The 15,268-nt window shown below is 39.8% G+C and overlaps 1 protein-coding gene across 1 annotated transcript in view; it reads right to left on the bottom strand.

Annotated features, from left to right (window-relative positions):
• The window catches only part of LOC124799656 (guanine nucleotide-binding protein-like 1), a 67,219-nt gene that overhangs the window by 37,395 nt on the left and 14,556 nt on the right, over positions 1–15,268 (bottom strand). The window contains exons 4-6 of the mRNA XM_047262937.1: positions 13,521–13,661; positions 13,209–13,416; positions 13,012–13,107 (exon numbers count right to left, since the gene is read on the bottom strand). Coding sequence (XP_047118893.1) covers positions 13,012–13,107; positions 13,209–13,416; positions 13,521–13,661 — 445 coding nt within the window. The remainder of the gene's footprint in view (positions 1–13,011; positions 13,108–13,208; positions 13,417–13,520; positions 13,662–15,268) is intronic.

Raw genomic sequence — 15,268 nt, 5'->3', positions numbered from 1 at the left:
CAAAAGGACGTGCCTCTCCAATGCGAACCGAAAACATTTGATCGCAAGGTCATAGATCAACCGATTCCGCCACTGGAAAACACGTCTGATATATTCTATACGACACTGGTGACAGATAATAATTGTCTGAAAATGAAAAATTAAACTCTTCACTCAAGGGAAGACTAGAACCCAGGACCTCTCGTTCCACAGCTGCTCACGCTAACCACGAGACCACGGCATTCCTAAGCTCGCATTTTCCTTGATGTTGCCTATCTTGCGCATGGACTACTCAGTTTGTATATTTTGCTTATTTTTTCCATAGTTCCACACAACTTCTTCCTGTTTCCTCGACAGATCTGTGTTCAGTTTTTCAAGGCCTATCCACTGTGCCCACTTATAACTAAATCTGAGGTGGGGTGCGATAGGGAGGTTCCCTTGTTAGTACCCAGAGACGACAATGACCATGCGTGTGCGAGTTATGGAATTATGCTCATGTCTGAGTGGTTCTCTTTCCTTTTCTTTTCACCATGTGTGATGAAATATTTGTCTGATAGCTAATAATATGATTTTTTTCTGAGTCATTAGTCATCAGACTGGTCTGATGCGTCCCATCACAAACTCCTCTCCTGTGCCAACCTTTTCATCTCAGAGTAGCACTTGCAACCTACATCCTCAGCTATTTGCTGGATCTGTCCCACACTTTGTACAACTACATAGTTTTTGCAGCTCCCTCTAGTACCATGCCAGTTATTCTCCTATGTCTTAAGAGATGTTGTATCATCCTGTCTTTTCCTCCTGTCAGTGTTTTTGGTGTATTCCTTTCCTCGGTGATTCTGCGGAGGACCTCCTTATTCGTTAGCTTACGAGTCCACCTAATTTTCAACATTCTTCTACAGCACCACATCTCAAATGCTTTGATTCTCCTCTGTTCCAATTTTCCTGCGGTCCATGTCTCAGTGCCATAAAATGCTGTGCTCCAAACGTACTTTTTCAGAAATTTCTTCCTCATAACCTTTGTTTGACACTAGTAGACTTCTCCTGGCCAGAAATGCCCTTTTTGTCATTACTAGTCCACTTTTTATGTCCCTCTTGGTACATCCGTCATGGCTTATTTTGCTACCTAGGTTGCAGAATTCCTTAACTTCATCTACCTTGTGATCATGAATTATGATGTTAAGTTTCTCACTTTCTCATTTCTGTTACTTCTCTTTACTTTTGCCTTTCTTCAATTTACTCTCAGTCCATATTCTGTATTCATCAGACTGTTTATTCCATTTAACAGACACAGTAATCCTTTTCCACAAGCGAATCTTAACGTTAAAATCCTTTCACCTTGAATTTTAATCCCACTTTTGAATTTCTCTTATTTTCATCACTGCTTCGTCGACGTATAGATTGAACAGCAGGGGCAAAAGACTACATTCCAAACTTACATCCCTTTTAATCCATGTGCTTCATTCTTTGTCTTCCACTCCTACTGTTCCCTCTTGGCTCTTGTACTTATTGTATATCATCCATCATTCCCTATAGCTAAACATATTTTTCTCAGGATTTCAAATTTCTTGGACCATTTTACACTGTTGGACACTTTTTCCTGGTCAACAAATCCTATGAACATGTCTTGATTTTTCTTCAGCATTGCTTCCATTACCAATCGCAATGTCAGAACTGCCTCTCTGATACCTTTACCTTTTCTAAAGTCAAACTCATTACCATGTAACAGTTCCTCAGTTTTCTCTTCCATTCTTCTGTGTGTTATTCTTGTCAGCAACTTGGATGTATGAGCTATTAAGCTGCTTTTGCGGCAATTCTCGCACTTGTCAGCTCATGCAATCTTCGGAACTGTGAGGATGATGTTTCTCCGAAAGTCTGATGGTATGTCGTCAGTCTCATACATTTTACATAACAATGTGAATAATCCTTCTGTTGTCACTTCTCACAATGGTCTTAGAAATTCTGATGGTATGTTATCAATCTCTTCTGCCTTATTTTATTTTAAGTCTTCCAAAGCTCTTCTAAATTCTGATTCTAATACTAGATCCGCTATCGCGTCCCTAGTGAACACATTATTGTGGCCACGATAGACACGAAGCCCACGCCTACCACAGTAGTAGAAGTTTATATGCCAACTAGCTCTGCTGATCACGAAGAGATTGATGAAATGTATGATGAGACAAAAGAAATTATTCAGATAGTCAAAGGAGACGAAAATTTAATAGTCATGGGTGACTGGAATTCGATAGCAGGAAAAGGACGAGTAGGAAACATAGTAGGGGAATATGGAATGGGGGTAAGAAATGAAAGCGGCAGCTGCATGGTAGAATTTTGCACAGAGCATAACTTAATCATAGCTAACACTTGGTTCAAGAATCATGAAAAGAGGTTGTATACATCGAAGAGGCTTGGAGATTCTGGAAGGTTTCAGATGGCTTATATAATGGTAAGACAGAGATTTAGGAACCAGGTTTTAAATTGTAAGACATTTCCAGGGACAGATGTGGACTCTAGCCACTATCTATTGGTTATGGACTGTAGAGTAAAACTGAAGAAACTGCAAAAAGGTGGGAAATTAAGGAGATGGGATCTGGATAAACTGACAGAACCAGAGGCTGTAGAGAGTTTCAGGGAGAGCATTAGGGAATGATTGACAGGAATGGGGGAAAGAAATACAGTAGAAGAAGAATGGGTAGCTTTGAGGAATGAAATAGTGAAGGCAGCAGAGGATCAAGTAGGTAAAAAGACGAGGGCTAGTAGAAATCCTTGGGTAACAGAAGAGATACTGAATTTAATTGATGAAAGGAGAAAATATAAAAATAAATGAATGAAGCAGGCAAAAAGGAATACAAATGTCTCAAAAATGAGATTGACAGGAAGTGTAAAATGGCTAAGCAGGGATGGCTAGAGGACACATGTAAGGATGTAGAGGCATATATCACTGGGAGTAAGATAGATACTGCCTACAGGAAAATTAAAGATACCTTTGGAAAAAAGAGAACCACCAGCATGAATATCAAGAGCTCAGATGGAAACCCAGTTATGAGCAAAGAAGGGAAAGCAGAAAGGCGAAAGGAGTATATAGAGGGTCTATATGAGGACAATATTATGGAAATGGAAGAGGATGTAGATGAAGATGAAATGGGAGATATGATACTGCGTGAAGAGTTTGACAGAGCACTGAAAGACCTAAGTTGAAACAAGACCCCAGGAGTAGACAACATTCCATGGGAACTACTGACAGCCTTGGGAGAGCCAGGCCTGACAAAACTCTACCATCTAATGAGCAAGATGTATGAGACAGGCGAAATATCCTCAGACTTCAAGAAGAATATAATAATTCCAATCCCAAAGAAAGCAGGTGTTGACAGATGTGAAAGTTACCGAACTATCAGTTTAATAAGTCACAGCTCCAATATACTAACATGAATTCTTTACAGACGAATGGAAAAACTGGTTGAAGCCGACCTCGGGGAAAATCAGTTTGGAGTCCGTAGAAATATTGGAACATGTGAGGCAATACTGACCCTACAACTTATCTAAGAAGATAGATTAAGGAAAGGCAAACCTACATTTCTAACATTTGTAGACTTAGAGAAGCTTTTGACAATGTTGACTGGAATACTCTCTTTCAAATTCTGAAGGTGGCAGGAGTAACATACAGGGAGCGAAAGGCTATTTACAATTTGTACAGAAACCGGATGGCAGAAATAAGAGTCGAGGGGCATGAAAGGGAAGCAGTGGTTGGAGTGAGAGAGGGTTGTAGCCTATCCCCAATGTTATTCAATATGTATATTGAGCAAGCATTAAAGGAAACAAAAGAAAAAAATTAGAGTAGGTACTAAAATCCATGGAGAAGAAATAAAAACTTTGAGGTTCGCCGATGACGTAGTTCTGTCAGAGACAGCAAAAGACCTGGAAGAGCAGTTGAACGGAATGGACAGTGTCTTGAAAGGAGGATATAAGATGAACATCAACAAAAGCAAAACGAGTATAATGGAATGTAATCGAATTAAGTCGGGTGATGCTGAGGGAATTAGATTAGGAAATGAGACACTTCATGTAGTAAATGAGTTTTGCTATTTGGGGAGCAAAATAACTGATGATGATCGAAGTAGAGAGGAAATAAAATGTGGACTGGCAATGGCAAGGAAAGCGTTTCTGAAGAAGAGGAATTTGTTAACATTGTGTATAGATTTAAGTGTCAGGAAGTCATTTCTGAAAGTATTTGTATGGAGTATAGCCATGTATGGAAGTGAAACATGAACGATAAATAGACTGGACAAGAAGAGAATAGAAGCTTTCAAAATGTGGTACTAAAGACGAATGCTGAAGATGAGATGAGTAGATCACATAACTAATGAGGAGGTATTGAATAGAATTGCGGAGAAAAGAAATTCGTAGCACAACTTGACTAGAAGAAGGATTCGGTTGGTAGGACATGTTCTGAGGCATCAAGGGATCATCAATTTAGAATTGGAGGGCAGTGTGGAGGGTAAAAATCATAGAGGGAGACCAAGAGATGAATACAATAAACAGATTCAGAAGGATGTAGGTTGCAGTAGGTACTGGGAGATGAAGAAGCTTGCACAGGATAGAGTAGCATGGAGAGCTGCATCAAACCAGTCTCTGGACTGAAGACCACCACCACAACAACAACAACAACAACAACAACATCTCTTCCCTATTGACTCTGGTTTCTTATTCTATCGTGTCATCAGATAAGTCCTCCCCCTCGAAGAGGCCCCCATTGAATTCGTTCCACCTATTCACCCTCTCCTCTGCATTTAACAGTGGAATTTTCAACGTGTATGTCTGTCACTAAACATCTCCTCTGTGTAGCAAGTCTCAGCATTTATCCTTTTCAAATTGTTGTTAATCATCCATATGACATATAAAAACTTTTTAGTCTTAGCTGTGGATCTTCTTTGACAGCGTCTATCATCCTCTCTACATAAGGATATCAAATAGTGGAGCAGCACTGTGGAACAAGTTGTACAAGTATCTTATACGCATTCACTGCCCTTATCTGTACACCTCTAAAAAAACAGATTCCACAATCTTTTGGTAGAAAATATTCCACCAGGTGACTGGAGGGAACAAAACTATTCACAGTTCAGATAGCAAGTTACTTACAAACATCAAGTAACACTAATTATGATTACTATTACAATTATTTCTAGCTTGCTCTGGTTGCTGGTGTATTTTAAACTCCTGTTCGAATTCTTTCCCCCAAAATCTCACATCTTGTTTTATTTGGGATTTTTGTCAAGTTTGTATTCTGTCACCGGACAATGAGCCCCACTATCTTGGTCTTGAATATGTTCTTTGTTCTACGCCCGCCCCCCTCCCTTTTTCACCACCTACTGCAAGATCTAGTGTTTTCCCATTACTTCATATTCATGTCTCTTCATTTGCTCTTCAACTCTGCAACATTATGGCCTTTTAATTCATGATTTTAATTTAATTCATGTGTGTTTTTATTAATCAGAACACACTTACTGGTGGATGTGCTAATTTAATTCACTACATTCTTAGTGATATGAGCTACTTCCTAAATTTCCAGTTTTATTTTATTTGTGCAACCAGTTTCAGTATTACCTTATGCCATCTTCAGGTCCCCTGACCAAAGTGCAGGAAGAATCCCACCTCTGTACAAAAGGTGGAATTCTTCCTACATATCGATCATGGGGCCTGAAGATGGCATAATATAATACAAAACTGGTTGCACAAATAAAATAAAAATGGAAATTTAGATGACTGAAGGTGTTTTGATATGACCTTTCATTCCTTATACATCTTACTGACTATTCTCACACCTAACTACATTTCCTTTGAGGGGGAGATATCCAAACAAATCTGCCACACTCCCATGGGCAACAGCATGGCACCCTCCTATGCTAACCTGTTTATGAACCATTTAGAGGGAAGCTTCCTAATGTACCTTCGTTATCTGAACCAAGGGTCAAAATACCATAATCTCTTTCTCTGTAGCCTCAACACTTCTCCCATTCACTTCAACTGGACATTCTCAGCTAAATGAGCAACCTTCCTGGACATTGACCTCCACCTCTCTCATGGCTCCATCCATATTTCTGTCCACACTAGTCATCAACAATGCCGACAGCCATAATCCCTTCTATAACAAAAATTCACTCCCATATAGTCTGGCCAACTGCGGAGGGTTTATTTGGAGTGACAAAAAAATAATTCCCTTTCCCAGTAGGCTGAAGGTCTCACAAAGGCCTTTACAGGCAGGCACTATCCCCCAAACTTATTCCGCAAACAGATTTCCCACGCCATGTCTCCAAACACCCCTAATCCTCCCGTCACACCCTAAGAACAAGCTGCAAATGACCACCCTGCTGCCCCCTCAAATATCAACACGCAGTGGAGCAATTTAACCATGTCTTTTGCCAGGTCTTTGAGTATCTATCAGCGAGCCCAGAAATGAAGGACATGCCACCCACAATCCTTCCCACCCATTTTAAAGTGGTATTCTCCTGTCCACTCAACTAACCCAATGTACTGGTCCATCCCAATGCCACTCACACTCTCAATCACATGTCATGAGTCAGACCCCTTTGGGAGACCCAACTGCAAGACCTACCAGCACATTCTATTCTGGTCTCATCACAGGATTATCCTATCCCATCTCGGCATGAGAACCTGTGAAAGTAGTCATGTCATGCGCTTGCTCTCCTGCAATTTCTGTACAGCTTTTTATGTGGTCAAGACCACTTGAATGAATGGCCACTGCCAAATTGTAGCAACGAGCAGAGTTGGCCACCTAATAGTAAAACACACTGCTGAGTGCAGCATGCCTGATTACAATGGCTGCTTCACAGCCTGTGGCATTTGGATCCTTCCCCCCCCCCACCAACTTTTCTAACTATGTAGATGCAAGTCATCATTGCAACTCATCCCTCATTATTATAATCCTTCTGGCCTCAATATCTGCTAATCTCCTGCCCCATACCCTCTCCCTATAGTTCTTCCTCTCTTCTGTCACCCCGCTCCCAATCCACTCACTCACAGCATCATCAATGTGTGTTGTACGAACTCAGAGGCCGTGGTGCCCGTGTCTCTCATTTCTGTCCTGTGCACCAGCTACCTCTCCCTCCCACATTTGTATCTTGCATACCTGCTGCCTCTCTCCAGCTGTCACCCACACCTTCCCAATCCCTCCTCCCTCTGCCACTACACCAAATTCAATCCTTCACCACAGTCCACCTGCAGTCCCAGTATTGTGTGTTTGGCCAGCACAATGGTGTGTGTGTGTGTGTGTGTGTGTGTGTGTGTGTGTGTGTCAGCCAGCAGCACTGACTGTGTGTTTGCCTGGCACAATGTATTGGGTTGGCACATAAGTTCGTAGCGTTTTCTGTAAGTTTCATAAACACAACCAACACACATAACACATAATTTCAGTGATCAGTGATATATTCTCCTTCACTATTTACAACAGTCTGCCAATGCTGGGGTAACTTTTCAATTCCGCAACTGTAGAAATCTGTGGACTGCTGAGGTGAAGAACCTGTCGAGCCATGTTTGGAGTGCATTTTCATCAGGAAAGGAAGCCCCTGAAGGCTCTTTGATAGACTGTGAAAGAGGTGAAAATCTGTGGGTGATAAGGTGGGTGCAGAATGACTTCCTAACCCAACTTCTGTATCGTGTTCTTTCTCAGTCTAGCAGAATGTGGGCGGGCATTATCATGTATCATGGAGTAGCATCACTTTACATGGTCTTCCTTGTCAATATTCTTGGACTGTGTCTGCAAGACATCTCGATTGTTGACAACAAATATCAACATCATGGTTACGCCTCAGGGAAGCAATTCATAGTACACCACATTGTCACCATTTCACCAGATGCGTAACTTTATCTTTTGTGAATATGCACAAGTCATTGTACAGGAAGTTGCTGCTTTGTTTGGGCTCAACCATTCCTTTCATTTCCTCGTGTTAGCATAAAGACACCATTTCTCATCACCTGTAATGATACAGGACATGAACGGTCAGTGTTGTTCATAAGCCAATTGATGATGATGAAGCAGAGATGCATAAATGGCCATCTGCTGATGTGGCACCTATAATACAATACTTGAATCTTCCCCTGTGCATGCAAATGTCACACAATGGTGTGACAAATCTCGAAGATCCTTCTAAATGTGGAGAGTCACTAATGTCACAACAATCCTCCTTAAAACAAGAAAAACATTTTACTTCTGTGCTCTATCCAATGCCATTATCTCCGTACATGGCACAAATGTTTCTGGCTGCCTCCCTCTATTGAACTCAAACAAAAGAATATGTTGAAAATGTTCAGATTTCTCCACTTGGCACTCCACTGTCTAGTGTCCACAGCTCCACTCACTATCTCCAAATGACAAAATGACAATATGTAACTCAAACAGCAACAGTGGACTATAAATAAGAAATGGCAATCAATAAATAAAGCCACTGCAGAATACAAATATGCAAAACAAAAACACTATGAACTTATGCCCCAAACTATCAGGCACAGGTGTGTGTGTGTGTGTGTGTGTGTGTGTGTGTGTGTGTGTGTGTGTATGTGTGTGTGGGCGCGCGCGCGCACACACACTCTTGCTCAAAAACAGGAGACACACAAAAGCTAATTCTTTTATATCTATCTATCTGTGGCTGAATGACTCTACTATTTGATGAGTTGTTATCTTTACTTGTAAATTATTCATCTGATACTTCAGCAATGGAAGCATCAGGTAGGAATATCAACAATGTAGGAAAAGACAGATTGCTACTTACTGTAAAGAAGAAATGTTATGTTGCAGAAAGGCACAATTAATTGAGCTTGTCTGCAACTTAACGTGTCCTCTTTACGGTAAGTAGCAATCTGTCTTTTCCTACATTGTTCGTCTGTTACTTCTAAAATTTTAATATTTAGCTGTGAAAATAATACGGTCACAAGCCCAAGATTGGTCTTAAAACAATATGCTTCGTTAGGTGTGGTTCTATAGCTTCTTGTACGTACTGAAGTTATTCCAATCAAAGGACTAATTTATGTATCCAGGTACAAAAGGATATACAATTAAAACTGTCTATAGTCGTAGTGCTGCTTGAGTTTTTCATACACATAAGCCACAGTCAGAGACCAATGACATATTAAGTATCAGAAAATTTCCCAAGACTTTTTGGAATCAATGTACCAAATCATTGGATTTGAGGGTCCGATACATACCAACTTAGTCATCATGCCATCTATGGGAAATGCAACCATTCATCTATAACTTACTGTCATGTGTCACATAGACACATGTAACAGCATTAAGACTTAACTAATTGCTACAAGCTAATACCATACTACTACAGAATCAATAAGAAAAAAGGAGGAGTGACTAAATATACCAAAAATCGAGTTACATCCCAGACCCTTCACTTTAACAAATGTGTTGAACAGCTTTCTCATACACATGCTACAACTGTGGATAAGAAAATAAGCTAGCTTGTAATATTGGGAGTTTACGAGCAGGAAGTATCATATGCTTCATAAAGAAGCTAGAAACAATTTTAATAAGTTTATGTAAACTTAACCTGAGGGTCACTGTTTGTGGTATATATAATGCTGATTTTCTAGCAGTTGGTACTGAATGAGGGCACCTACAGTTGTTGACTTCCAGCTCTGGATTTGTCCACAGCAAAATTCCATATGATACTCGGTGGATATAGGGGAACAGCTGCTGACAATTTGTTTTAGCCCCCAACAACCTAGACTAATTTAACTGTAAAACCAATAGTCAATGGTTTATCTGACCAGAATGGTCAAATGTTAACAATAAAAATTACTGACCATTTAGGTCCAAATCAGTGAAGTATATCTCAGAATCATAAGCAATGACTTGGTATTTAGAGAGAAATTATGGGAAGAACACATAGGAGACATTTATAAAGCAGATGCCATTAATGGAAAATTTAATTCTCTCTTAAAACTAATTTCTACAGAACTTTGGAGTCTTGTTTCCCCCTAAAGCAAATAAGGACAAAATTGAACAGAGACATGTACAAGGGATGGATAACTCCTGGTGTAAAAGTGCCGTGTGCTTGGGAGAGACAGTTCTACATTATTCAGAGAACAAACAGTAGTCAAGGCTTGAAACTCCATTACAACCAGTATTGCAAAATCATCCAGCAAAACTATGTACTATACTCAAAAATACAACATTCAAGAACAAGGCAAAACCTGTTTGGAAATTTATTAGGCCAGAAACAAAGTAAAACAGAGATGCAAATGAAACTGAACTCCCAGAAAATAGCTCTGGCAGAAATGGTGCACTTTCAAGTCACTGGTCACCAAATTCAATGATTACTTTCTAGTAGTGGCAACAAACACTGCACCTAATAAGGACTGAAATGAAATTTTATGCGTTGAGAGGCTATGTGCCATTATTTCAGTGATTACAAAACCAAGTTAAAATTACAAAGAACTTCGCAGTATGAGCCCATTTATCAGTACGGTGTTGCATCTTCTGTGGCCTGGGTGTCTACACTGATTCCATTATGAAAGATGTCAAAAAGCCTTTGGATCTTGATACTGGCACTAACATGGAGTTAACGTCCAAGCTGGTGCTATACATATTCTATCTAGAACAGATCTGGGAATCTTGGTGAACAAGAGAGTGTCTCAACATCAAGTATACAGTTGATAGTCATGTACCGTAAGTGGACAACTGTTGTCCAGTTGAAAAACGGCACAATTATACTAGAAGATGAGATGTTTGTTTCATACCAATGAGCTGTCAGAGTTCCCTCCACCACTACCAGCTGTGACCTGAAATCACGCCCAATGGCTCCCCACACCATAATGCCAGGAATAACATGCCTCCAGTTCTCCAAAACACTGGAAGAAAGGGACCTCTCCCAGGTCACCACCACACTTGTCAACGATGGTCATCCACTGTATTGCAGGACTGCAATTCATCACTGAACAGAATGAAACGTCATTCATCAGCAGTTCGTGGTGCTTCTTGGTCATGGCAGCACTCCAGGTGCAGCTGTTAGTGCTGTGGTGTTAATGGCAGCCCACATGTGGGATGGCAATTCCCTAATCCAGCTGCTGCTAGTTTCCGATTAATGGTGTAGGGTGACACAAGATGGGAAGAGATGATATGATTATTGTGGTGGTCAGACATGGTTGACCAGAACCTTGATGATGAATATGCCTGTTCTCATGTTCTCACACAGTCCAACATGGGGCCACTGTCACATCCAAAGATCCCACAAATTTGGATATTGTGCAATTCAACCAGCCACCTAAATGGGGACCACAATGAGGCTTCCTTCAAACGGTCTGATGCTGATGATGCTGTCGCATACTAGTGCACAGCATCTGTATGTCCTTCACAGCGTTCATGAGTCAGCCAAATGTCAGCTGTGGCCTAATGGCTACAAATTAACAGAGTTTGCCATTCTGAGGAAGGCCAGACACACTGGTCAAAACCAGCCAATAATAAAGTGCTTACTGCATCCTGGTTGCTGGCCTTGTTTCAAACATAGCATAAAGACGGACAATGACAATATGCGAAGCCATTTCACTGTCACTTGGATATGAAAGTACTAACCTCCTCATTTTATTCCATCATTTCCACTCATATCTTATATATTCTCTGTAAACACACTTTTTGAAATCAATAATGGAAATAGTGTGTCTGGTAGTTGTATCAGCTGGCCACTTTGCATGTGGGGCACTGTGTACACTGTGGTGCACCATGCCAGGTGCGCAATCATCATGTGTCTGCTGCTGTAGTCACTTGTTTTCGATTGGCTGGTGTGAGGAAAGAAGGCAACATGGCCCGGGTACCTCAGGAGCCAAAACAACTCACTTATGGAATTTCTAGTCACTTGTTTTCGATTGGCTGGTGTGAGGAAAGAAGGCAACATGGCCCGGGTACCTCAGGAGCCAAAACAACTCACTTATGGAATTTCATGGAGGCTCGATTGTGGTAACCTTACTGTTCAGTGCACTCACCAACTGAACCGATTGGAAGAGCGAGCGAACGATACAGAATAGGTCTACTGGTAGCATTAAACTTACACAACATTAATGAACTGCAATGGCTGTTTACTTCAATTTCAACTCAAATTATTTACATATCCACCAATGGTGTGCAACTTTCCAAAGTTACATTGACATTCAACAATATTTTCTGGGGGCTTCCATTTTTTTGTCAACCAGCGAACAACCTCTTAAGCAGATGGCGGAATTCATCACGTCATTAAAAAGTATTAATTCCACTGGCTAAGATGGTGTTTCCAGCAGAATATTAAAATCTTAGGCTGATTTGGTGTGATTATGCTTAACCTTCATTTGTACTCAATATATTTCCCGACAGACCTGGGTGATACTAAGTTAAGAGTGGAGTACTCTTCACTTACTAGTTCGCAGTGGTTACATATTTGTTTTATTTTCAGTCTGGGAGACAGTGGCTGTTAAATGTGTCTATGTGCCACATATCAATTGTCAGTAATTGTGTGGTTGCCTCTCCTCGTTAAAATTCATTTAATCATTGAATAAATTATACACTTGTAAAATGACACTGTGATCAAAGCTGTCATTCAAGAAGATGGTTCATCTGCCAAACAAAGAGAAGGGTTACAGGAAATGTAATTTGTTTTCCCTTACCAATGACCCTTCCATTTTGTCTTTGTGTGCCCCCCCCCCCCCCCACGCCCCCCCACCCTTGAGCAACAGCATCGGGTGATCTTTTCCTACTTTATTTCTCCAACAATTCTTTCTCTTTTGGCAGATGGAAGAGCCTCTGATTACAAAAGATAACATTTGTATTACCTACTTTTCATACCCACACCTGATTCTGTCCAGCAAGCAACATTTTTTATCTGTCTTTGAAGTTCGGATGTACATTTTATAGGATCTTTCCTTTATACACTGGAAAACATTTCCATATGTTTAATATAAAATGTGAGCACTAATTAAATATTAAAACATTGGCTCTGTAAATATTTAAATCTTAAACCATTTTGACATGCTGAGTGAAAATAATACCTTCATCTTTAACAATGTCTTTGCATGCCTCAAGGAGTTTCTGTGCACCTTCTGCTGCCATACGTAGTTTGCCACGTCTACGGCGTGTCTGTAATCCTGTAAAGTTTGTTGTACAATTTATGTTAAAGGCAAACAGCTAAACCACTCTAAGTGGTCAATGAAATTCATTTAACATATTACAAATAAATGTTACTTACCTGTTCTATTTTCTTGATTTCCACGAATATTGTAACTTGGAAAAGATGTAAATATCAAAATGTGCAAAGAAGGATACCTTTCTTTGAAATAATGCATCCATGCTGCTACAACAGGAGCAGGACACAGATCAATTTTGTTCAGTACTAGTATCATACTTTTGTCAAGTTTCTGAACGTGATGGTACAATGATGGTGGGAACATTAATGCCTGTAATAAGAAGAAATATAGTAGCACAAATCTGTATAGTCAATTACAGGAATCTGATAAAGCATAAGGTAACAAATCATTATCAAACGTAAAGCAAAACTCACAGCATATCGGATATCCACAATTATCAGGATAATATCAGACATTTCAAGAACCCTCCACAGCTGTCTCCAGGTTTCCAAATTCAGTTCAAAATAGCTCAGCTCCTTCCTGTCATATTTCTTCTCAAGATCTGAGAGATATTCCTGAAATCATGAGTCCTTGTTACTGTTAGGACTGTTACAGGATTAAGTACAATAGAGCTTCTCTATTTTTAAAAATTAGGACATGAAATTTACACCAGTTATCACTGAAAAATAACAAGCAATTTGTAAATTAGAACAATTCACACCAGTACTCAACAGCTTGTAGGGGAGTGTTACGTGTATGCAGACATCTACCTCTACACCTACAGAGATATTCCACAAGCACTGTATCACTACCAGTCATTTCCTTTCCTGTTCCATTCGCAGACAGAGTGAGGGAAAAATGATGGTCTCTATGCCTCCGTATGGGCCCTAATTTCTTGTATCTTATTGTCATGGTCCTTAAGTGCAATGTATGTGGGGTGGGTGGCAGCAGAATCATTTGAGTCAGCTTTAAAAGCAGGTTCTCTAAATTTTCTCAATAATGTTTCTCCAAAAAAACATCATCTTTCCTCCAGGGATTCTCACTTCAATTACTGAAGCATCATTGTTCGAATCCCTTCGATGTCTTCCTTCAATCTGACCAGGCATGGATACCACACACTCGAGCAGTACTCAAGAATAGGTTACACCAGCATCCTACATGTGGTCTCCTTTACAGGTGAACCACTCTTTCCTAAAATGATCTCAATGAACCGAAGTCAACAGTTTCCTTCTCTACCACAAATCTCACATGCTCGTTCCATTTCATACTCTTTTGCCATGTTACGCCCAATATTTAAACAACTTCACTGTGTCAAGCAGGGCACTACTAATACTGTATCCACACATTACAGGTTTATTCTTCCTAATCATCCACATCAACTTACATTTTTCTGCATTTAGAGATAGCTCCCATTCATCACATCATACATAAAATAATATTATGTTTTTCCCAATTATTTTATCGTGTTGCTCTGCTTTAGATTGTGATAATTGTCAACTGCTGGTCTACGCAGTAAGTTTTTATCATCTGCACGACTTTCTATGTCTTATCCTTATTATGTGACTGAAATTCTGTTGCTACTTCAATAAATAAACTTTGTAGAATTTATTTAGTTATTTTTATACTTAGAGGAAGTTGATTATTCAGCACTGACAGCTATGTGATGTAGCATCTGCATCTGAAGAGCTGTCAGTCAGTCAGTCAGTCAGTTACATGTTCCATAGACCATCAAATGATTCTTTCATCAAAATGATGTGGAACAAATCAGTTTACAGAATAGGTATACCTGATTAGTGTGAACACTAGTGAACACACTATTTTTTAGTTCAACTCATTCACCTGCAATTAAAAACAATCACTTTTTCCTAGGATACTAGTTTTTGAATAGACATTTGTCCATGAACAGAAGAAGTCATCCAGGAGAAATGATTGTGGGTTACATTTAAAACTTGATTTCCTATCTGTCAGACATCTTATGTTATTGGGCACTTGATGAAACATTTTGTTTTGCATACTGAACTCTTTTCTGAGCCACTGAAAGCTTTAATAATGGGCAATAAAAAGTCATTTTTTCCTCCGGTATGGCGGTATGAACATCACTTTCTTCTCAAATTACGATGGATTATTTATGACACATTCATTAGCAAATACATTTATTGTGATGGAGCAGTTAAGATGCCTA

Source organism: Schistocerca piceifrons, chromosome 1 (assembly GCF_021461385.2).
Source record: "Schistocerca piceifrons isolate TAMUIC-IGC-003096 chromosome 1, iqSchPice1.1, whole genome shotgun sequence".
In the NCBI taxonomy this organism is placed as follows: Eukaryota; Metazoa; Arthropoda; class Insecta; order Orthoptera; family Acrididae; genus Schistocerca; species Schistocerca piceifrons.
This window is presented reverse-complemented; position numbering and strand designations above follow the sequence as displayed.